General features: G+C 37.4%; 1 protein-coding gene across 1 annotated transcript in view; it reads right to left on the reverse strand.

Annotated features, from left to right (window-relative positions):
• MUC5AC (mucin 5AC, oligomeric mucus/gel-forming) overlaps positions 1-24,596 on the reverse strand; it is a 36,827-nt gene extending 12,231 nt beyond the window's left edge. The window contains exons 1-31 of the mRNA XM_042038183.1: positions 24,504-24,596; positions 22,533-22,604; positions 21,561-21,620; positions 20,224-20,485; positions 19,104-19,218; positions 18,556-18,646; positions 18,048-18,160; positions 17,337-17,553; positions 16,868-16,993; positions 16,164-16,281; positions 15,264-15,402; positions 13,806-13,916; positions 13,340-13,409; positions 12,427-12,564; positions 12,178-12,342; positions 11,349-11,443; positions 10,236-10,362; positions 9,412-9,667; positions 8,763-8,812; positions 8,024-8,124; positions 7,743-7,894; positions 7,101-7,239; positions 6,892-7,005; positions 6,433-6,612; positions 5,678-5,917; positions 4,938-5,094; positions 4,210-4,338; positions 3,738-3,879; positions 2,275-2,318; positions 1,974-2,180; positions 1-1,124 (exon numbers count right to left, since the gene is read on the reverse strand). The exon at positions 1-1,124 is cut by the window's left edge and continues 187 nt beyond it. Of these exons, the coding sequence (XP_041894117.1) occupies positions 1-1,124; positions 1,974-2,180; positions 2,275-2,318; positions 3,738-3,879; positions 4,210-4,338; positions 4,938-5,094; positions 5,678-5,917; positions 6,433-6,612; positions 6,892-7,005; positions 7,101-7,239; positions 7,743-7,894; positions 8,024-8,124; positions 8,763-8,812; positions 9,412-9,667; positions 10,236-10,362; positions 11,349-11,443; positions 12,178-12,342; positions 12,427-12,564; positions 13,340-13,409; positions 13,806-13,916; positions 15,264-15,402; positions 16,164-16,281; positions 16,868-16,993; positions 17,337-17,553; positions 18,048-18,160; positions 18,556-18,646; positions 19,104-19,218; positions 20,224-20,485; positions 21,561-21,620; positions 22,533-22,604; positions 24,504-24,576 (5,127 nt within the window). The 5' untranslated portion in view covers positions 24,577-24,596. The remainder of the gene's footprint in view (positions 1,125-1,973; positions 2,181-2,274; positions 2,319-3,737; positions 3,880-4,209; positions 4,339-4,937; positions 5,095-5,677; positions 5,918-6,432; positions 6,613-6,891; positions 7,006-7,100; positions 7,240-7,742; positions 7,895-8,023; positions 8,125-8,762; positions 8,813-9,411; positions 9,668-10,235; positions 10,363-11,348; positions 11,444-12,177; positions 12,343-12,426; positions 12,565-13,339; positions 13,410-13,805; positions 13,917-15,263; positions 15,403-16,163; positions 16,282-16,867; positions 16,994-17,336; positions 17,554-18,047; positions 18,161-18,555; positions 18,647-19,103; positions 19,219-20,223; positions 20,486-21,560; positions 21,621-22,532; positions 22,605-24,503) is intronic.
• Between the last annotated feature and the right edge of the window lie 383 nt (positions 24,597-24,979).

Consider the following 24,979-nt stretch of genomic DNA (forward strand, 5'->3'; position numbering starts at 1 on the left):
GTCGACGTCGAACCACTCGCTCCAGCTGCACACTTCGGGTTCACAGGTGGTTTTTGAGTATGTTGTAGTTTTTACTGTTGTGCTGCTTATCATTGTAGAAGTTGTTTCTTTGTGAGGTTTTGTAGTTGGTTTTGATGTTGTTCTTGTATGGATGTAGTCTGTTTTTGGTTGGACTGTTGATTTACTTGTTGTCTTGTGTTTTGTTTGGAGATATGGTGTCGTTGATACTGTTCTGAATGTTGTACTTGAAAGCAGTGTAGTTGGTTGTGTTGTTGTACTAAGATTTTCAGTGGTTGTTCCACATGGTACTGTTTTATTTCTGCAGCATTTAAATCTTATTTCATAATTATAGCAGATGGGTGGCAGCTGATCTTTATTGTAACATTTTAACCCTTCTTCTTTGTTACACATTATGTGTTGCTCCAGTTGAGGATATGGTGTATTAGGGAACCTCACTGCTCTGCATTCCACATCCTCTCTCTTGTCGCAGACTTTGTACCCCTTTTTTTTAATGTTTTCAATCGTATCAAAATCTCCATCATTGTAACCTGATCCTGGATAACTGACATCATACCATCTTGACCAGTAACATTCTTCTTTAAAACAAGGAGGAGTTGTTAAAGGAGATGTGGTGACTGGTGCTGTCATTTTGGTTGTGGTTGTTGTTTCTTCAGTAGTTGAATGCATGAATGTTGTACTTTCAGAAGTTGTAGTAACTGAGTATGTTGTTTCAGTAGATGTTTCTGTCAGAGTTGTAGCTGGAGTTGTGACCGGGGTTGATGTGCTGAAAGGCGTTGTTGATGAGCATGGTACAAAGACACAGCAGAGGATTCTGATTTCGTAATTGTTGCACATTGTTGAAATTTGATCCTTGTTGTAACATATAAGCCCTTGTGTTGTACTGCATTCTACTTTTTGGCCAAGGTCTTTCAGTGGTATATCAGGAAACTTTTCTGCTCTGCATTCTACAGCCCGTGGGGCTTTACAGACTTCATAACCTTTCGCTCGTAAATCATCAAAAGTTTCAAAATCTCCCCCATCATAGCCAGGGGTTTGTAGACTCCCGTCATACCATTCTGACCACTCACAGACTTCATGAACACATACTGATGTAGTTGGTGACACTGAAGGAAAAAAGGAAGAGATCACAAAACTAAGAATAAATTCCTGCAGATACTATCTTGTTTTGTTATTTTAAATGGACTGACCATTTTCCTACTGTAATTTTTCTTTCATTATGGTCCTGTAGTGCATCAGTTTATTATATGTATAATTTAGTATGTTGTAGAACCAAAAATCCATCACCCAGCTATTTAATGTACTGACATGCTTGGAAGTGCCATCCTCAAAGAGAATACTAATTATGTGTTACAAGGTGCTGAAATAAGGCTCCGGTCTAATTTATACACTCTGGGAAAAAAACAAGTCTCACTTGTTTTGCATTTGGTTCAGGGTATTTCCTTTGGTTGTATCTTTCTGCAGTATATACTAGTCTCACTGGAATGTATTGAAATCAGTGGAAAGAGTAATGCTTAGCATATGCATCAAGATCCGTAGCTACCTTTTTCTTCCAAATCAGTTTACTCCTCATTGCACTGTCTTTGCTCCTCTATTTCAAGCATTCCTACTCTTTCTATTTTAGCTCTCATCTTAAGAAACCATTAACTGGTTGAAGAGCTTTTGCAGGTGAACTCTCATTATGAAATAGATAGAAAATAGCTACTGAATTCCAGCAATGCTGATATTTTCTGTGATTTCAAAATTTATGTATTTCATACTAAATACTGATTTCCTAAAACAACATTTGCCCAGAGTAACTAGAGATTCCCAACCTGAAGGATGCTGTACAGGAATTTAAAAAATGAAAATTTCCTTATCTCAATGCCAATATCTGAGCAATCCACTTAGTACTGTAAAATATATTTTACTCACTAATCAAGAGAATACACTCTTATGGGCTACAAAGGATATACCTGTGGAAGTAGTGGAAGGTGGTGTAGAGCTGAAGTGAAATGTCGTTGCTGTTGTGGGTGATGTTGAGACTAGACATTCATGGATAAACCTTTGAAGCGTTCCATTGGGACCACAGATTGCAACAATACACCATCCTGTTCCATCTGTAGTGTTGTAGATCACATCGTTGTAGTTGTATTTCTGCCCCTCATAAATACAGATGCATTCTGTAGATCAAAACAAGATGTTATTCCTTGCTATCTGAAACACAGAGTACCTTAAATGTGCCTTATTTATATAGAAACAACTTCATCAACATACCATGTTCATCATATCTGCATTTTTTGCCATGAATTGTGCATTCGCTGAAAAAGAAAAGGAGATTATGAATGTGGACATATTGGTTCGTGACATAACTTTTTTGTTTCAATTTTCCTTCTATCAATCCTTTGCTATTCATTGTGTGTTTAAATGTAAAATAACCCTAGATATTCAGTTTTGCCATACAAAATCAGGCTAGGTATCTTCACATACTTCTCTGGCAAGAAAGGTAGCTCTTCCTTGAGCCAGCATATAAAACATGCAGCATCTCTACCAGTGCTTTTGGGAACAAGGCAAAAGATGTGAGATGGGTGATTTGAAATATTCTTATCCCATCGATAAGTCTACTTATTTTTTGGAAGGGCAGGTGCAGTAAATGTATCATTTACATTTCAAAGGATATATACAACAGATCACTACCACAGATGTTGAGGTAATCTACACAGTGAATTTCCATTAGACTTCCAAAATATGCAAGAATAAGTCTGGTTTTAAGGGCAATTTATCTATTATCTGTTAAGAACTGGATCTTGATGTATTTATTTACAGGGAATAAGGGCATCTATATACTGAACAAACTGAAATATAGATTTGCATTTAATGGGTTAGGTTTAGTGCTGCTAGACACAGACAATATAAATATAGGTACATTTCTGCATTTTAAAATGTGTTAAGACTTTAATGAAAAAATAAGGTTTGCTTCTTCTCAGAAATACAGCATAGCTCAAGAACTATTGGAATTTATCCAAAGGCTGTGTTACTTAATAATGTAATGAATCATTTGCATTAGAATTTAGTATTTAATGCTGTTAACTTTGCCTAGATGATGTAGGCAAAGGCGTCTATGAAGTACAAAACCTGCCACAGAAGTTGGTTTAGCTCCAATGGGCTTTGACTTAAGATTTTTGCTATTCAAATTGTACTGCTTACCATATTTAAGTGTAGCTACTTTAAAGGTTTCTTAAGGCAACTGCTTCACAATTGGTTTTGCTAACTCTGTACTTAAGGCTTACAGAAGGCTTAGCAGCACTTGCCATCAGCAATGCATGAGAATACATGCTGACAGTTGCAACTATGCAAGTACCAGTGCAATAACAGAAACAAGCTCAAAACAATGTAAATGAGTTGGCTGCTAACTTGTAATGTAGTTTAGGTATATCTTATTAAAAATTCTCAGACTATTCCCTAACTAAAATTATTTTAGTTTGTTTTCACTTCATTTAATAATAATGATAATAACTTCAAAGTACTTTAATAAATATACAAAATAAGTATCAAATTAATCTCTTGATGATAAAATGCTTCACCATGTTATCATTTAATTTCCTGTGAAGGGAAGAAAATGAGTCATTGTTCATCAGCCTCTGACTCGCCTAGCTGCCATTGGTAAACAACAAATTTACTGTGTGATGAATTATGTTCCACACTTTTAAACTCAATTTTTAAAAATTTCCTAATCCTACCATGATTCACAGTTCTGCTTTGAAGGCATCTCCATTCCTGGTTTGTAATTTTTTCCATCTTCATAACAACCACAATTAGAAACACAAGTCATGGTTTCTTCATCAAAATAGGGCTTATTCTTTGGACATTGTGGATAGCAGCCTGAAATAAAAAGAGAGTCAAGTTGACACTAGGCCTTTCATAAGTATAAATAACTCTACACTCATATCTGCTTCTCCCAAAATGCCCCATATGGGAAGTGGAATTTCAGACCCTCTTACTGCTATTCCTTTGATTGCACATTACGCTTTGGAGCATTTTGTCCTCATCTTCACTCCAAACAAGTACATAATCCATTAGGGAATACAATACGAATTAGAAAATTTCTTCTTATAATTTCTAGTGCAAACATGTCATACACTAATATAAATTTTGTTCATCATACTGCATCATAATCTTTCAAGTAGGAAGAGATATGCATATTATGTTTACCTTCCAAACCCCTCATCTCATGAAGGCATTTTCCACTTGGATTATTGCAGGTCTTCATACAAGGTGCTCCACATGGCTTGTAGTGCCACTCACATTCCCCTTGTGGATTGTAGTAATCACAGAACAGAGCTAGAAGAAAAAATGTCAGAAAAATATCTTTGATGTTTTAGCTCTATACTGTTTCAGTTTTGCTAGGTAAAAATCCAATGGGATCAGCATAATCACATGGGTAATGAACAATATATTTTGCAAACACCATACAATTGTTCCATTTCTAAAACCTTTTGACACCAATAAATATATTCATCGTAAAACAGCATTGCACATTAAACATGAAAAATCAGTTGATTAAATCACTGATCTTAGCTAGCATGCACTAATATTTATTTATATGGAGCCTCATGTAGACAGGTGGCAGTGTAATAAAATATATTTTACTGGTTGTGTATCATGATTGTCAATTTAATTAGACACTAATCACACTGCTTGTAAAGTTATTACCTGTGGTTTCATTTTACTAAGATAGATTGTCTTCCAGTGATTTACCCAACTGCTTTGTTGGGTTTTTTTTGGTGTTTTTTTGGGTTTTGTTTGTTTGTTTTTTAAGCATACAGCTGTGCCTCTTAGAAATACAATTTTATCCTTCCTTTCTTGTTCTACTTTGCTTCCTTTTTTTCCTTCTGTTTTCTTTCCCTCTGAACCCCTTAAAGTAGTGGGTTGAAACTCACGACAAATGGATGGGGTTCTCCATGATATGCAGATGTCCATCTCATTACATGCTTGAGCATAGGCAGCTACTGCTGTGCAGAAGCATTCACAGTCTCCTCCAGTGTCGCAGGCACAAGCATCATCCACACATGCTTGGTAATACTCATTTGGTTCAACCTGATGGAGAAAACATTTAAGTTTTCATGCCCTTGTCCTCTTTGCACTGTCCTAAAATAGCTGAATAAGATATGTGAAACTCATAGGTCTGTATGTGAGAAAGCTAAGAAAGGAAGAAATCATGAAAATGCTTTGAAAAAAATCAAGAGGAAAATGTAGAGTAAAGCTATTGCTAGTAAGCTGTAAAATTGTTTGATGTTGAAGATACAGTTGCAAAATACTGGTAATTACTACAAGCTAACACAGAGTCATACATATTGGGTGGCTGATATTTATGTTAGTAGAAAATGATGCCATTAGAAAATAAACATATCTTAAGATTTATCTATTGTTGTTCCTTCTACTAAAAAGAAACAAACAAAACCAACCAACCAAAACTATCAATTTCTTTAGTGTACTTGTTCAAGACAAAAGCTGAGAAAATGAAGGTGAAAATATTTCTATATAGTCTCTCTATGCAGGAATTTGGTCTAACTTCACTTTGTCAAGCATGACAAAGTATTTTAGAGTATTTTTTAATCTGTCTCACAAAAAATGCTGTAATCATTTTGTCAAGAACTTAAGACTAAATTTTTTGTCATACCTGTGAGTGACACTTTGCAAACACTTCACTGGTAATGATGCTGCATTGCTTCTGTGCCCAGGCTTTCCTGTATGGGTTTGCAGTGCATGGATCCTGTGTACGATTGGCATTCGGGCAACTAGAAGACACTTTCCAGCTATTGGCAAACTCCAGTACATTTCCTACCACAGACTGACTGCGAGTAGTGAAGTCATTATTTCCATTGCCATCATAGTTTCCACAAAGTCCACAGACATGTCCCTGCATCAGGATAAGCAAACAAAATGACAAAGATCAGTAAAGTACAATTTCTTAGTATCCGTGAGTAACAGACCTCAGGATGAAACTCATGTAACCATCTTAAATAAGATTATTTATGCCTCTTTAGTATTGTGTTGGACAATGTTCGTAAAACTCTTTTCATGAGGAGATGTCTCAAAACTGTTTTTAGGAAGAAGGAATACAGGGATAGGAAGCAGAGTAGACTGATGGTACTAATCTATTTAGTTTTAGCTGATCCTGAATATATCTCTTCAGTGAGGATTTTTCATGAAGAAAGCTACTGATAAAGTTGCTGTTATGTCATTGCTGAATAATGTAATTTAAGGAAAACACATAGTACACAATTTAAGTCAACAGAACAAGGATAATAATATGCAATTTCTGCTCTTTTGGTTACAGTCTTCTGGTTTAAAGCCTAAATTTCCACCCTCTTTGAGAGATAATATGAATGTTTCAGAATTCATTTTATTCATGTTTTCACTTTTAAAGTATACCTGAAAGCTGGGACTAAGTTTGATGAATATACTGGTTTTCTTGTCCCACATGAGTATCAGACCAACAGTAGTGTCAACCACCAGGTAGATGCCCATGGAACGGATTTGGAATGGCATTTTTCCTCCAGGTGTCCTCTGGATGACATCAGAGTGTCCATCACTGAGTACTAGCTCATAGTTCTAAGACAGGACAAGAAAAAGTTAGCAGCCAATCTAAACAGTCACCTATTTTGTATAGTTCTATATGTTGACAGTAATTTACTGAAATAATATTATCATGAAAAGGATCCTATTCAACAACCTCACATTAAGAAATTTCTCTGTAGATGTCCCTCCTTTGCTTTCTAGAGCAGAGAGCAAAACAGTCTAGTGACATTTTCATTGTCTCGGAGGCCACTTCTTCTATGCAGTCTATCTGGGACACCTTGTTCCATCCTTCTGGCTTAAAGAAGTACTTACACCCAGGAAAACTTTAATAGACTTAGAGCAGGTAGTTCCTGTAGTGCCACATGGAATGTTCTCAGTGATGACACTGAAGGTTCCCTGATTCATAGCTTGTTGACCACAGTAGTTCTGAAACGGGAATGATATTCACTATTAACTATGTTACGTGTTTATAAGTAAAATGCAGGGGACTTAGAGCAAAAATCTGGGCAGGGCTCTGTTACCTGGACCAGAACATATTCACAGTCTCCTTCAAAATCAAAGCGTTTGCCATCAAAGGTGGTATAATGCCCATCTCCATAAACAGAACATGTTTCCAGGCAGGGTTCCTCAGAGCATTGCCATTTTCTGTTTCTGCATGTGCTACCCAAGACAAAAAGCACTCCAAATGTAAAAACTAGACACACACACAACATAAATATAGGTACATTTCTGCATTTTAAAATGCGTTAAGACTTTAATGAAAAAATAAGGTTTGCTTCTTCTCAAAAATGCAGCATAGCTCAAGAACTATTGGAATTTATCCAAAGGCTGTGTTACTTAATGTAATGAATCATTAGAAAACACCTTTCCAAATCCTGTTGGAACTATTGAAATGGAAGGATTTCCTTGGAAGAAAAAAAGATTTTTTGACTTGAATGAATATGACAACATCAAAACCATGGTGTTTTTCTGACCACTTGCAATTTCTGGGCTGTGCCATTGAGAAAAATAGAGCTTGCTTTTTAGGTACTAGGTGGATTGTTTCATGTAGGATTCTTTCCTAGAAATCTTGATACCACTAGAGTGAAATGATGTTATTTGCCAAGAGCTTAAACTGTCCCATTTTAGATGCTCCAAAATATTATTTTTCAATATGCTCTTACCAGGTGTTACAGCCAACTCTGATTGATTCTCCTGGACTGTAGGAATTCCCATTGTGAATACATGGACAGTCTTCTGGAGCTATACAGCCACCTTTGCCATCCAACACTTGATCATGAGGGCATACACAGCCAGAGACACAGTGAGTTTTGTACTGTAAGGACCATAAAGAAAACGTGTCGTGAAACATTTCCCTGCTGGAAGAGTCCAGCTGCAGCTGGTAATTGTAAAAGAGATCCTGATTAATATGCTTTCAACTAGGTATAAAGAAATCTATACTTACACATTCCATGTCTAGAGTCTGACAGCTCTTCTGGCATCCTGCTCCTACCACATTTGCAGTGGCATTGCCACAGTCAACATAAACCATGGGAGGCATACAGACTGAAAGAAAGAAAAGCCATGAGAAATTTGAGATCAACCATGCACTTGTATCTTTGTGATTCCTTAAGGCAGACTGAAGAAAAAGAAACGGAATTAACTCCTTTGTGAGTTATGTGTACCTTAATGTGATTCATTTAGCAAGAAAGAGAAACCGAATATTGTTTTGATCTCGTATTCACCTGGTTTTTGTGCTTGTGCTTGAACTACTCAATAAAACTAGTTTTTAGCTAGCTTCATGAAACACTTCCTTTCAGAAAAACAGAACAAAACAAGATAACAAAGATCTTGGTTTACTTGTTTGGTTTTGTTTTTTTTTTTCCTGTTTGGTTGCTTTGGGTTTTTTTGCTTTTACTTTTTAATTAAAATGTGAAGCATTTTCCCCTCACATTCAGTGAGGTGACCAAGTATCCTTTTACCCTGCGTAACCCAGGGAGTTCTAACTTGTTTCAGCCACTTGAAAGGTATGACAGTGTTTCTTTATATTTTAATAATATCCTCTACGTTACAGAAGTCCTCAGTTAATTTTGTTGGTTGATTTCAGACTCGTACAATTTGCATCATTATAATAAGAGAAGAAAGAACTGAAAAGGCTGAAGATGGAAAGGAAGAGTTAAAGAAAATCTTAAGTGATATTTTACCTGGTTCAGGCTTCTCTCCAATGCAGCTCAGCTTTCCATAGGCACAAGTGCTATAAAACAAAGGAATAGATATTTAACTTTTTCTTGTTAAGTTTCAGCCTATTTCCTAATGAACTTAAAATTATGAAAAATTACTGTGTGATAAAACAAATAAAATGTGTCCTTTGTCGAATAGTTTATACATTTCAAAAATATTTTATATTCGAGAAGAACAAAATAAAAGTAGATTCTATATAAATAAATGTTTGCTCTGTCTATTTGCCTGGTTTAAAACTGTCCTACAGAATAGTTCTGATTCCCATCATAATGGGAATAATCTGTAATGGGATTATCAGGCATCTTTCACCATGGAACAGTCATGGCTAAGAAGAGTATGTGTGGAGGCAGAGGAAGAAGGGAGGCAGAGAGAAAGGTGCAGGGTAGGAATTCAGCTGTTAACAAAGGCTGACCCACCACAGGACTGTTGAATGCCTGTAATTGTTTATGTACAATCTTCCAAACATGGGTAGCCCTAAGAATTTTTAAAGAAGCTGTGATTTTTTAATTGAAATTTTTAGGTACAGAAATTAATTTGATTACATTTCATAACAACTATATAGCTTCATGACTTCCTATAGCCAATCTCTTTTTTTTTTTACAAGTCTCTTACCAGACAACGCCATTATCGTGAACAACTTCTCCAGAAGACAGAGGCATTCCTTTGTAATAACAAGGACAGCTGGAAGCAGGCACACATTTGCCACTCTCATCCATGTAGGTTCCATTTACGCAGGTGCAGCCATCAACTGGGACAAACTTGATACTGCATGTGACATCAGGCTCACTCAGAGACCGGCAGGTGGGTTGACAGGAATCGACATTGTAGGTGTACTTCAAAGACTTTGGACACAAGGTGGTGTATTTTGCTTGAGAGTAAAAAGGTGAGTTACATTTGTAGGTCATTCAAGAATCAATATAGGTATAAAGCATTTGAGATAAAGTATATATGATAAGCATGGCATTGTATGTACATGTACTTTACTGATATCCACAGTAGTGTAATATTTTTTGTACTGCTAGAGCAAAATTTTCCCCTATAAATGTGTCACAAAGACAAATGTTTTGTCCAAGTTAAAAAAAGAACAAAGTTCAGTTATATTAAGGCATAGTGTGTTTTTTTCCTCATTGCTATTTTTGTACTTTTTGTCAAAGTAAATTGAGAAACACCCTACTTATTTTATTCCTATTGCAAGGGTATTGCTCTCCAGGTTATTTCTGATGGTTCTGAGCAAGTAAACTAACAAAGCCTCTTCTTAATATTTCTCCCTGTTTGTTGTTTGTCTTTTATGGTGCTCCTTTCCTCCTCAGCTTCTTGAAAGTCAATGCTATACTTAAACTCCAGTTTAACACAATTTACTGTGGGAGTCCCTGAGAGGTGCTGTGTGGGGCCTTCCAGGTGATCATGTTCAAAAGACAAAGGGATGTAAAACTTACTGCAGGCTTTGCTCCTCCATCCATTGAGGAGAACTCCTTTAGCAGCACAGGCTCTGACATAGCTGGAAAGGGCAGCACACATGCAGTCCTCACTCTTCTCACAGTTACACGTGTCAAACATACAGTTCTAGGAACAGAGGATGACATGTGATCATCAGATTGTCATGTAAAGCCATGGCACTGCATTTTTTTTTAAGAGCATTATGTTCATTAGAGGTTTAAGTGAGTGTAATCCACACGTGTAAGTAAATATATGCCTGGTTTTCATTAAGCTCTTTCAAAAAAAGATTATTTGTGTGAAGAAAGAGTAATTAGAGGTTCACTATTTTGAAGTATTTTCTTCTTTTTCTTCCTTTTTTTATTTTTTCAGGTGTTAGCAGTTTTCTAACTGCTTCCAATTTGTTGTCACTGTGCTATATATATATTTAGAGTAAGTGGAGGTTATTTGATACCACCCAGCTTTTGGAGCTCATGCTTAAGAGCCTGGGCTCTCTGCAGCAGAGGAACAAAGAAAACAAGAAGTTATTTGATGTGTTTCTATGCAGGGCAGGGATACTACAATATTGTAATTCCAGATGATGTTTATTGAACAATCTTACAGATTTCCAGTAACAGGAAGATTTTGTAAAGTACCCAGGGACTCTGTTACAGGGCTTCACCACCCTGAATTCCTGGAACATTTACATTCACATCTTATCTAAATCTCATTGCTGCTTTTTACACACATTTCTTGCCTTGTCCTTGCATATATGCAAAAGCCTTCTGGGAGAACTTCAGAGGAATTAAAGTGCCAGTTAAGATTCTCACTAAAGCTTTAATTATATCTCTCAGAAGGGAGAATTTTTATCCTTTGACAGGGAACCCAAAACTTAAATTAAACTTCTAACTTAGTCTTTAGGTTTGTTCCTAAAAATAGATGTAGGAGGAATACACCTGTAAGTTTATCCTCCAGGGAGTGGAAAGAAAGATAGCTTTACAAAGGAGCAAATTTCTTGGCTTGTAAAGGACTATTATGAATGCGTCTCCTCACAATTGGCAAGGTATTCTCTCAGGTGTTAGTATCAGAAATCTGAGTCTTTTTCTCCTAAATGGGGTAGAGTTAGAGCCAAATACCTTCTGGTAAACTTCTGGATTCACTGTTGAGTGACATTCAGCAAAAGGTCCCATGGTATCAGAGAGCAGTCCACACCAGTGCTGAGCATACTGGTCTGTGAATTGAAAACATGGTAAGGATTTCTAGGGCACTTCATTTTTCAAAACTCTTGTCTCTACGTAACTATATGTCCTCCAGGGAAATTGCAGAGGCCTAACTTTACAGTATAATTAAGCTCTGCATTTGCTGAAGCACACAGTCTTTCACTTCCTCTAGGCCAAAATATGAACTCATCATAAACTGAATATTCTCTAATTCACGATAACTGTCATGGAATAAACTAAGGTATCCTTAACTGAATTTTAAAAAAGAAGGTTCACACTGTAAATTAAAACTATGCTAGCTCATCTCAGAAAACAGAAGATTAGCTTATGAATACTCAAGAATTATGTATTTTGTTGGCTGAAATGGAGCCTGAATGCTTTGAATCTCTGAACTGTAAGCCTGGTTCTTAGTTTAACAGTGGAAGGGCCACAACTATCAGTGGGGCTATGCACAGCTTTTTTTCCCTGTATGACAATCAGTCCTTTCCAGGGATGAATCCCTAATATGCCATATGGTTCCAGTTTTCCCTAAGTAAGTTGACTTGCTGTCTTGATGCAAAGGAATATATCTAAAGATCCCAAATATTTTGCTAGTTGTTATTTATTAATTGAAGACTTCTAGTATCAACTGAGAAAAATTGTGTGTGTGCAAATAGTTCTGTTCTTTTGGCTAAGTGCTTGTTGGTTGATCAGCTCATTCCTTCTTTGCATCCTAAAGGAGAATAGAAGAGGTTGCTGAGCTTACCATTTTGTATGCTGACAGTACAGGGGTCCTCAAAGGTATTTTTGGCATCAGGACAATCAGCCCGAGTTTTCCAAGTATTGCCAAAGGCAGCTGAAGTGCCCTCTATCACACCACTGGTGGTTTTGAAATCATCTGTCTGTACATCATTGAAGTTTCCACAGAGACCTAGAAGGAAGCAGATGGTCTGTGCAAGTCTCCTACAGGATGACAGGTACTGGTGAAGGCAGTTGTTATGACAAGGTTACTTACCACAGGTCTGCCCTTTATGTGATGGGTCTAAGTCTATAAAAACTTGCATTGAAGGCACGAGTTGAACCTGTAGCTGAAGACCAAATGTTGTTTGCAGAATTATGAAGAAAGATGAAGGCCTAAAGATGGTGACATTTGCTAGGGATATAAGAACAAAATAGTTACAATTTCATTCAAGATGAGCAATTGAATTAATTGTTCATTATAGGAACAATATAGTAGAGTAATTCTACAGCTGTATTTGATATGATCCTAATTTCTGAAGAACTGGAGGGAAAAAGATCCTTATAGGATTTCAAATCCAGCACCAAAACAATCTAACTAAACACCTAAGCAACAAATGTGTACTAAACCTCCACTTTCTGTCAGGTGTTTTAAAATGAGGGAAGAACACACACTTCTGTTATTATTTAAGAGGTTGCCTTTGATGAAAATGCTATAGCACTATTTAATTAAAGACTCCAGCCTGGACCTATTCTGTCCTTTCATGGTTTACTTTGTGTTCAGGTGCAGTAGTGTTTGAGAAGAACTGGCATGTGAGAAGCTTCAGTGATGAGTGCGCTTTGAGAAAAAGGACAGGGGGAACACAGGGAATTAAATTACTTGAGATATTGGAGTTCAGTTCCATGTCAGAATTTTTCTTTCCTTTCTTATGGCAATGTTTGGATCTGAAAGCATGCAATAACACTATTTGCTTGAACTAATTAGATATTGCTAAATTTAAACCATGATTTGCTAGAATTATTAGTGTTGAATAGGCAAACCCTATTACATAAAAATGGGGGATGGTGCTCTGTGGCAGTACTCTGGATTTGCTGCAGTATAAGCAGAGGTAGAATTTGGCTTTAGTTTAACTCATGTAATAACATCTTAAAGTAAAAATGAGAAACAGTAGTTCTTCAAAGGAACTTACCTGCTGAGAATGGTAACTGTGTGTAGATCATATTCACAAATACACTCCCAGAAGGCTGGATCACAATGTTCTGTCCACAAGAAAAGACAATTATTATCAAGCAGATAAGAGAAAACATTTGGAAAGTATTTTAATCTAATACTGTTCAAGATAAAGGTAAAGAAAATGGAGGGAGACTATGATGATGTTTTGATTCCTGTACTATTTCTTTAATCTTTATTACTGTGTTCCACTGACTGTCCAAGAAAGCAAAAACCAGACATTATCTAAATAACAGAAAGTTACTAAGATCTTGTCTTCTAATGCACTTACTTTATTCTTAATTTTTCTTCTAATAATGTTCAAATGAGATAAAACAAAAAGTCAGTGCAGATTTCTTGTCTGTGCTGTTATGTGTCCTTTGCCTTGTCTATTAATCTTAGAGAAAATCCCTGCAGAATGCCAGGTGTGTACATTTGCTGCTCACCGTTTGTCCTCCGTTTAGGCTGATGGCTACACCCTTGAGGCATGTCTCAGTGTCAGTCAGGCCACACTTGTGGATATCCCCCAACACTGTGAATTCATTGCTGTCACAGAGCTTGAAGAAGAAAACAAAAGATATTGTTAAAAGGATTTGCTATATTGAAATATTGTTATCTCAAAAAGGTTCACACTCAAATGGAATTCCTAGCAAAGTTAGTCTTTTAAAAATACTGTTTATTTACTTTCTTCTGCTCTTATGGTCTAACATATATGTCTAGAGTCACCAAGTAAGCTGGCATTCATGCAGTCTGCACACTGGAAGCTATACATTGCTTCTGGCATTCAGGGGCAAGTAAGACACATTAATCTGAACATTAAAATTTCCTCATGCTTTAGTAAGACTAGTTCCTAATGTGTAGGTAATACTTGTTTAATATGCTAGAGCAGAAGGAAGTGTGCCTTTCTTGCCCACTGGTTATGAAGATTACTAGGGAGAGGAAAGATTGTTTCCAGTGTCTTCTGCACTGAATAGATTATTCAAGACCCTGGTGATCTGACATTCTTTTAACAGGTAAGAAATACACATTTAAATATCCTCTCATAGGAGAAAATTAAACTAAAATTATTATTCAGGAAGTTACTGCATAAAGGTTCAGATTTTGACTTGGTTCTGATTTTCAGAGGACTGTGTTCTGTGAGCCATCTTCAAAGTGTGCCTAACAGCCAAAACACGACAGGGAAAGACTCAGAAGGCTGTGGTTCTGAACATGTCTTATTGCTTTTTTGGCATAATGAAGACTAAATTGAAGACAGCTGAGATGCAGAATTGCAGACATCTGGAAATCAATATTAAATTCTGGGCTTTTTGAAATTTTGTGTACAAATTAAGGGTTTTTCCTCTACCTCCAGAGACCCTGAGAATCTAATTTTACATGTTGATGCCAAAAAGAGGAGTTTAATGTTTAAGTCTGACCTATGCTGCCATTGAGGATCAAGGCTGTGCTTGTGAATATTATCCAAAAGTTTTATTGATTTAGTCTAATCTATTTCTAAGTTCTCATTCTAATTCATTTCTAAGGTTTTATGCTTCTTTTCTTGGTAACATTCAGATTGATCTTGTCAAGAACAGATTTTATTTAATACTAAGTCTTTATGAAAATAGTTTACCTTAGTCATCCAGTAAAAATAAACAATGAATATACCTAGGGTTATGAAATCTAACAAAAACTCAGTGCAATTCCTAAACAATGATCAAAGAACTCAAAACTACTACAATATTATTTAGTAGAACCCTAACAGAAAAATCCATTTAGGGATGTTAATGCTCTAACCATGTTAACCCTCAATCCATATCAACCCTCTGAGGTTCAGAAAATTGATGTGATTGCCAGTAGTTTTCATCAAACAATATTATATATAATGAAAACATTTTTCTTTAGCAAGGATTGTGACTCATTTTTACCTTGGTTAGGACATAACTACAGTCTCCAAAGAAGGAATAGTATTTCTCATCAAATGTTGAAATGTGGGAACCTCCTTCAATACTGCAAGTCCCGGGGCACGACTGAGTGACACAAGACCATTCACCTCCAATACAGGTACTGAAATGAAGGAGGCATTCAATAACATTGGGTAATGCAAGCATAAATGAAATAAAATGACAATGAGGGCAGATGATGCCTCAGTTTTCCTCTTGAAGCACTGATTATACTGCCAAAGAGATCAGTATTGCTTTGAAATCTCAGAATAATATGGGGCAGGCACATTTCTATTACTGATAGTTCTTTATATATATTGCTGTTCATTTCCAGTCTTTGGACAGAATTCAGTCCGTGTGAACCTATCATCCATGTTAAATATGTTAAGTATTTCTTGGAAAATAAATAAATAATTAGAAAGGTACATTTGCATACACTTATGCATTAATACTTCAGCAATTACAGGGATATTAAAAATATCCCTATATATTTGTCAAACATGCCTCTCAAATGTGACATCCCACTCTAAATGCAACATGCCCCTGAATGTCATGTCCTCCATAGTATTTATATGAGCATCTTAGCATTACACTGTAGTACTTCAAAGGATGTAACACTAATTCACATCTTTAAACACCTCTGGTATTTGACTTTGATTATCTTCCCTCATTTGTAGGTCTTGAAATTGAAGCACCTATTGAAAAACTCAGTTTTCTTGTAAGTGTGAAGGGAAAATAGACGTGAAAGTATCCTCTAAAGCAGAGTAATCAAGGAACTTCAATCAGTAAATAGTTCCACATTTGCTTTTTAAGGGAAAATTAGTAAATATTCAGCTGATGCACAAAAAAACCCAACCCAACTCAAAAGGTGAGAAAATATATTACCATGATCTGCATTTAGATGCGAAGGAGGCTCCAGGAGCATAAGTTTCACCTTCATAGGTACAGTGGCATTCTCCACGGGGAATGCAGCCAGCACCATTAACATCATCAAATACCATTCCTAGGAAAAGAAAGGGTCTATTAGTTACTCTGTGCACTGCAGAACCTGCCTTTGAACACGTATCTAGCAGATGCCTGAGACTGTCCCATTTCTTCTGTACTTTAAAATAATAGGATACAAGCTATGTAGAGATTGAAGTGCTATATTCCATTGAAGTCTATCTAAAAATCTTTGCATGATCAAAAGGGATCTCTAGGAAAATACCTTTCTGCTATGGACTTCATTAGAATGGAATTAGGATTAAAAATACTAGGTAATGAGGTGGAATAGATGAACCATTTGTAAGACTGCCCAGGGACATATCTGTCCAGTAAATATTTCTATGCCCAGAGACAGGAGATTGCCTTAGAGATGCTCTCTCTCTATATATGTATATCTATATAAAGCACATTTGTTGTTTAAAAGGAGGCATATTTAGTAATTTGAATAGAAATAGTGCATTCAGGGAAGAAATGTAGCTATTACTTCAATGATAATAACACTGATGATGTGATGGGAAAGATCCCGAATACAAAAGTTGTTAAATGTGTACAGGTAAGTATTCTAGGGGGTTTGGCTATGAGAAAAGGGCAGGAAATGAGCTTGCCTGGAGCACAGACGCAGCCATCTGTACAGTGATCCTCACAAAGTGCAGATCGTTCCGGGTTGCTGCACGTGTCAGAGCAGGGAGAGCCACACTCATGGTATTGCATGTTGAACGGACACGATTTAGCTAAAAGCAGAAAGAGTATTATAAAGCTGACTTTTTGTTTGAAAGGTTGAGAAAACAGTATTTGCAATTTAGGTTGTTTTGTGTCAAGATATAATGGGGTATCCTGATGTTTCAGTGGAGGCTGAAACATTCTGGATTTTCTGATTTATACTGAAAACCCTTTGTAAGGCAAAATCCCTAAACTTCCATATTTCTAGTGTCTTGCATATGATCAGGCTAAAATGGATTTCACAATAATTGCATGCACTTTTAAATGACTTCTTCAGGAAAAACCCTCACATATTTGAAGTTTGCTAGATGTGGGTAATAAGCACAGGTGGAGGCCCCTTCCCGAGATACTCACGGCACAGTTCTGAGGTTCTCCAGTTCAGGGGCTGTCCACCTGCATGAGCACACTGACGGGAGTACTCAGCAAAGGTGTTGCACATGCAGAAGTCAGCCATAGAGCTGTCACAGTGGCATAGGTCTTGTATGCAAGTGTCAATGTAGTCCTGAACATTCACAAGCATGTTGCAACTCGTAAATGCTTTGCTGGTTAATACTGTCTCACAGATAGAGGCCTAGGAAGAAAAACAGAGAAGGTAAACAAAGTGTTAAGAAAATATGCAACAAATGATTTAAGGCACAGAGCAGAACAAATCAAAGATTGATCTGGTCCCAAAACCCATACAACAGTAGCCATAAGCAGATATGTAAAGAAAAATACAAAAATAGGGCAAAACCACATGGAGTGGTTAATCCTTTGATTAACTCTAGTAGCTTCCATATCCTTAGTTACTGTCACCTCAGGTGACTTCCTAAGCACTATGCAATTTCTTTATATTAAGACATCCTCAGTAATTTTCAGGAAAAATATGCAGTCTTCTCATAGGAGAATGCAAATTTTTGGCATTCACTTTAGCAAAGAATAAAATATGAAATTTAGAATATTTTTCTTTTGAGACCTACAGTTGAGTCATATTCATGCTCTACTTTTCCCCCCCTCCTAAAAATTTTCCCCAAAGACAGAGCATGTATTTCACACTGAGAAAAATTTTGAGAGAGAGGTTCTTACAAATTCTCTTGAGCAGTTCATCAGAGAAGTAGGAGGAATAGGATCATCACACTGTTCTGTGGGTCCATCCATCTTCTGCCTATTACCAAACTGTATGGGAGTCAGTTTTGTCTCTGTAAAAACCAGTTCAAATATTAGAACAATGCTTACCAAATTTTGCATGGAGGTATTTTCTTTTGTGACACAACCTGCTACGATGTGAACAGTGATTACCAAACAATATCACTATAATATGAAAGGTAAAAGATGATGAATGAGGTATATAAAGAACTGGATCCTAGCTATTGAAAACAAGTAGAAATTTTTATGTGGCAGGTCTTAAAACATCTAACAGGGATGGAAGCATTCTAATACATCTCAAAGCCCTGACTTTGAACAACTGACATCATAGGAATACATGAAGAAGTATCCCTAGCTTCGCAGTTAATACAACCCACAACCTATACTACAGCATATTGTAAGAAGGAAAACCAGGCACCAACACTTAATAATGCTTTTAATGACTTACTCCCTGAAATAAATTCATTGCTGACTGGAATTCCGTTGAAGTCCCCACAAAGTCCACAAGTTTGATTGGCGTATTTCTTATCTAGTTCCACCTAAGAAAAATGAGGAAGGAGGTTTATAGAAATGGTAGTCTTGATAGCTACGAGCACAGCCTATACCAGTATTACTTGTGTACTCAAAATTTGAGATATGGTCACTGTGCAGACTGTTGTGTGATAACAAGGTAGGCACCACTGGAATAGTCAGCGATGACTAAGAAAAGCTCACTCATCCTAGCCCTGGGTTGTGAACATCCCTGGGTTTGCTAGACCTGGAATCTGAGGAGTGCTTCACTGTGAGGTAGGAACATTATAATTCGGCATCTATTGATTCTGAACTGAGCTTGGTGGGGGGGGGAAAGGGAAACTGGGAGAAGACTGGAAGACAGAACAATTCACTAAAAACGGACACAAATCCAAAAGTAACTAATGCCTGCCTGGCAGTAACACTGCAAAGGTGTAAACAGACTATTTATACAGATTTTTTGCTGTGTTTTGGATGTTTTCTTACCAGGAGGGCATCATGTCCATTCCAAAGGAAGGTCAGTCCCAACTTGGCAGAAACTTTCAAATAGTTGTTACTTCTCTCTATCAAGACTCCCATATGGCTGTAGGGCATCTGGACCCTGGGGAAAGATCACCATAAGTCAGCAGGGGTAGGGACAGAATATCCATTGGATGTCCGCAATGAGATCCTTTCTCATTCTCTTTGAGAATTTTCAACATGTATCTGTGAGGAAATTAGAGCAATAACTACTACAGACAACACCGGTTTGTAGCATTTTGTCCATTTCCTATGCAATTGCCTCTCATCATGCAAACAGATCGGCCTTGCTTTTCCTGTAGCCCCTTTTGGCTTTCTCCATTAAGGGCGTTCTGCTGCGTAAAATATTAGCATATATCTATGGCTGTAAAAGTGCTGGGAGGCTCTGTCTTGCAGGCAGTGTGCTTCAGGATATTGCTGTGTGCTCCTTGAAGCATTTGATAATAAAGGGATGGACTCCAGGCTTTCTGTGACATGAGTGCCATTCAGGAAGCTGTACCCAATAAAACTTTTAGACTAACTCACTGTACATAGCTGCCATAACAGACAGCTCACTGTGGGATAGCTGCCAAATATTTACCTGGCCTTTTGGGCAGGTTTTACACCCTATGCCAAAGCCAGTGCTACAACTGCTACATAGATAGCAAGTTTCCAGAACAGATAATTTAAAATTAACTCAGGTACGAGCTGCAGTCACTGCTTTACCACACACTGTTCAGTGCAAGGACAAAAGCTATCAAAAACTCCTCTCAGGGATTCTGCTGTGGTAAAATTATTAGAAAGCAGTAACTTCAAGGGTCTAAAAACCTAACACTTTTACTGAATGCAGCTTATAGACTTAATTGCACACATACATACACTATTGTAGCAGTGGGACAGCATATTGGATATAACTCATCTGAACAAAACAGACACAGGGATAATCTGCAGAAGTGGCAGGTAGCTCGCTGTCAAGCCCTCCTTTTTTTTTTTTGCTGTTACTTCAGGAAGGACCTGAGTCCCCCCACTGCTTGGGAGCAATGTGAGATCAGATGAGGGAAAGGGATGCTTGCTCAAAGAGCCCACTGGGAACAAGGCAGGAACATACAATTTGTTGTCGAGCCGGACAGAGCCGCGGGTCAGTTCGATCACTATTCCTTCGAGCTTCATGATGACATGAGTGATCACAGTAGCATTTTCCACCATTGCACGCCTAATCTGGATGTTGAAGTCCTCGTAGGAAGACTTGCAGTTGGATGCAAAGATGTAATTGCAGACCCCAGGGAAGTAAAAGATGTCCCCATCAAAGGTCTTGAAGTGGAAGTTACCCCATGTGCTGCACACACGGCCATTGTGAAAGGGGTTGCCAGCTGTGGATTCAAAATAAGCAGTAAGTTTCCTGTAATTTTTTGTAACACCCCCCCCTTTTGATGCTTTATCTCTCCTGCTTCTTTCACTAGCCTCTGTCCAAATAGCCCGTCTTCTTTTTTCTATTTTGTCAAACTTTTTTCCCCCCATTATTTATTTATTTAGTTCAGTTGCTTTTTGTGTTTAATCAGTTTTGCATAGGAATATAGGGCCTCAGATCAAAAGAGACCTCCTGGCTCACTAGAACCAGTGCTCTAGTTCTGATGACTTCCATATCCTATTGTCTTGGGATGATTTTATGCTGTATATCCCCTATTGCCTGTAATTTTTGGACATTCCTCCAAATTTGTCTCAAACCAGGACACCTATAAATCCTTTCCTAAATGTATGAAGTCCTAAAGTCTCACCATAAAACCATTTTAAAGCTTGTTTAAAACTAGCTGATACTCCTGCTTGGGAAGGCCACTCATACCCACAATCTGAATGGCTGGAAGACTTTTGCCAACATCTTCCAAAACATGTTCCTGTCCCATGTATGCCTGGTTGTTCATGTGCCAAAATTACACTTCATCTTGAAGCGGTTCCACCTTCCCTGCTCCTCCTCCCACCCATTACAGAAATCTCTTCTTTCTTTTCAGTCTTCCTTTCCTTACAAGCAGACTCTTCAATCTCCCTGATTATCTTCCCAGTCCCTTTCCATGTCTTCCACACTTACACTCACACTGCTTGAATTGTACCCTATTCCCTAGATAAGGTGTCTTGACAGTTTTCAGCACACTAGTATTTTCCTCTCTTTATGGAAATATATATAACACTGGGGAAAAACATGTACAATAGGTATGCATGTATAAATAAATGTATTAGAAATTTTTTTACAGCTGCATCATAGAACAATGGGTCAAAAGCACTGGATTCACATTTAGATTATCCACGCTACCTGATGAATTAATTTCTGTTAATTTTTTGGTTTATGATGCTGAAGGATCTTACACAATTTATTGATTTTTTCAGTCACTCCATGCTCTGTGTCATTAACAAGAGCACAGGTATCTGAGCCATGACATTTGGTTAACTTACCCTTTACTTTCAGTGTGTTTTGAAAAGGTGGAATGATAGTTACTCCTTGGGATTTGAAAGCTGGTAGAAAATAGAAAGAAGAAAAAATGACTAAGTTTAATCTTTTTTGAAGTCCTAAAACATGGACAGAGATTGCCTCATCTTTTTAGTGATTAATATTTCCTACTAAAGGTTACACTCTAGGGGAAAGTTTCCACAAAGTTTTATTGGTGGTTTTTACACAATGCTTTGTGTTCTTTCTATCAATTTCACTAACAGCTACATTGCAAAGGCTGTAGTACTTTCTTCCATTGTTTGTTCAAGACTCCCATCTGATGCTGGTCCTGATGTTCTAAACTCAAAAGCAGCAGTATGGTCCTCAGAGCACTGTATTTTAATAGTGATTGCAACAGCTATTTTAAAATAGTTTGGGGCACATATTTTGCAGGGCAGACTTAACGATCAATTATTTCAGCCTGTCATCATTAATATACCAGTCAGCTTTGGATCCTTCCAACCTTATTTTACTCTGTACAGTTATGTGTCATGCATGATCTTGTAGTACTTAATTCTTCTAATGTTTAAGGTACTTAAACCTTATTTACTCTCTTGTGAGTGATGCAGTCATCTTGACACAGTGTAAAAAAAATGTGCCTTTTATTACCTGCTATCAAGTACCTTGGTGATACATATGTAAACACACACCTCTTCTGAAAATACACTTTTAGATATAAGTTATGTACCTTTCGTGAAGTTAAAGATTAGATAGCTGTATCATATTAGTAGAGCAGATCCACTGGGCCAGATATCAGAGGTAGTTCTCAAGCTTAGAACAGTCAGACTGGCTGAGAACTGTATATATTGTACAGAGAACTTCTCTTTTAATGTGTGTGGTATATTTTAACTAGGAATAAAAATAACCTAGTGATCTTACTATTTATCACCTTTATTTGGAACAAAACCTCAGCAAGAGATCAGCATAAAAATACTTACGTTTTTGTCGCTGCAGGAGAGATGGAGAAACATACTCTGACTTTGTTGGTTGTTCACCACCCTGGGCTTGAACTGCATCAAGAAGAGTAGTAAAGGAAATGTGAATGTCTAATTTTCTTGAGTTCTCTCATAATTTCTCAATTATATATGTTTAAACACACAACACTCAGTATATAAAAAATCAGCGAATATATGTTTATGCATAGGAGGTCAGAAATGCAGGACCTGTGCTACATGCAACCATGATGGCCAAACACCACTCCTTCAGCCTTTTCCTTTTTTGTTTTTTAATTTTTTGGGTAATAAATTACTGCAGAGAAGCCATCAAAAACACACCTGTGGTGATTTGAGCAGGTCCTTATTCTGTCACAGTATACCCCTGTATTCTCTTAGAAGCTTTTCAAACAAAGGACCTAAATTTCTTAGGTTTTGTGATCACTCTTTGCTTTAAGCATCAGTAAAACCTTTTTTTCTAGCTAGATGGCTTTAAAATAGGTCCCTTTTGTACAGGAAGAATTCACTTTCAGGGTCAGAGGCCTGATCTTTGTCAAAGCCAAAGTTACTCTGCACTTTACAGTTTCAAACACTCTTTGTAATAAGCCACAGAAGGAAAATAAATGCAAAAGCCACACCACACAGAAGAAAATAGGTCTTTCCAATAGACACATTTGTGCCTGTTGTTTTTGCCCCAAAGCAAGTAACCATTTTTCATCCCATTCCACTGCAGCATCAGGATAGGAACACATACATTATCTGCAGGGGCCAGAGGGGCTTTCAGTGCACTACTTAGTGAGAGTTCATCAGAGGGCAGGTTAAGGTGAAGACTATTCTGGCCAGAGAAAACTGCAAGGGCAAGTTCACCCCTTGCTGCACCCCACGAGGGCAGTCCATGAGCAGGACCACTAGAGGGGCTAAGGCTGAAAGCAGAGCTGTAGGGAGCTCTACACGTCCCCTCCTGGGGAAAGGGCTGCAGCTGGGGTTAGAAGGATGTGTATCCACTTTTAAGGTAGGAACCATTCAGTGCTTCTGGGCTCCTTCACTGCCCATCCTCAGAGAGCTTTTTGCTTCTCTCTCCATGCACTGTGTGGCTCCACTCTGTCTCATGCCTTATGCATTGCAGATCCCTTCTGCCATTGCATGTGGTAATGCTACAGCTAGTCCTGTCACGGGCTATTCTTTGACACTACCACTTCTTAATATAAGTTACTATGAACTACCCAGGAGTAGGAAAAATATGAAACCATACAATAGGATCTGCACTTGAGATCAAAATGCATTTAAAAGTAACGTTGTTGTTACCTTAAACTTCAAGGGAAATTATCAGGTGAAAAAAAGAGTAATAATAAAAAAAAAATTAAAGAGATTTCCATCCGTGACTATTAAATGTCCACAGAATATTTACAGTGGTTGCATTTGTTTTCAGCCCATCGAAAACAACCCTGTGTGCTAAGCTTTTATGCAACCTCATAAGCAAGAGTAAATGAGTTTTTTAAATCTATTGTCTGATGGTTTTCAAGCAAAACCCTCCCTTTTTGAAATATTCTATCATCAGATGATAGACAGTGTCTTTAATAATGCATGCAGACCTACTCCTCCACTGACTTGTTCCCTTCTAGAGGTACCTCTGCGCTTCTTGGTTTGTACATTTAGAAATGCTATACCACCTTGAAATGGATATTTAAAGCTAAATGCAAATGTTGAGGCATTTTTGTAGAAATGTAAGTTCTGAGGGAGCTCCACTTAATGCAGTGGAGCTGTTCCAGATTTCAAGTGGAGAAAAAAAGGATGACAGTTTCAAAAGAGTTAATTTCCTCTTCTTAGGAAGGAAAGTATTTTAAGCAGAAAATAAAAACTTGCATGAAGGTAACAGGTTCATTAACTTCACAAAGCCAAGAAAAAAAGTTTCAAACTCCAAAGCAAGTTATAAATTCTTTAAAACAGTAAAAATACCAAGCAAGTGAATCTTCCTACCTTTGATCTGTATGAAGACCAGGGCTAGTATTGATATCCATAGTGGTATTTGTGTCCCACCACCTTCACCCATCTTCTGGAAGTCCGGTAAAAACTACCGAACAACCTACCTCTGAGGAAATACCTGTCTGCTCCCAAGTCTTATATACTGAGAGAGCAGATTTTTGGCTCGGTTCCCAGATTGTTTCACAAGGCTCTTAAAAGGTGGGGCTTCAGACATTTTCGTTTTCCTTTGCAGGTGCAGAGGTAAATAGAGGATGCTCTGACTTTCCCTCAGGTGTTTACACTCTAGGAGGAGTCTTCTTTCCACAGGTCTTTTTGATGAAGTGTCAAGAAGTGAGCAAGAAGAATTTTTGCTTAGGTTTAGTCTTCCTAAATTCTTGTTTATTGTGGGATAAATAGAGTTTAAGAGACTTCTGGGTGACTTTTGAACAGGAAGTTTGAGTGAATTACTTCACTTTTTAAAATTCTTCTCC

Source organism: Corvus kubaryi, unplaced genomic scaffold, assembly GCF_017639235.1.
Source record: "Corvus kubaryi isolate FWS band 111438036 unplaced genomic scaffold, C.kubaryi_AGA036_p1.0 37392, whole genome shotgun sequence".
NCBI lineage: Eukaryota > Metazoa > Chordata > Aves > Passeriformes > Corvidae > Corvus > Corvus kubaryi.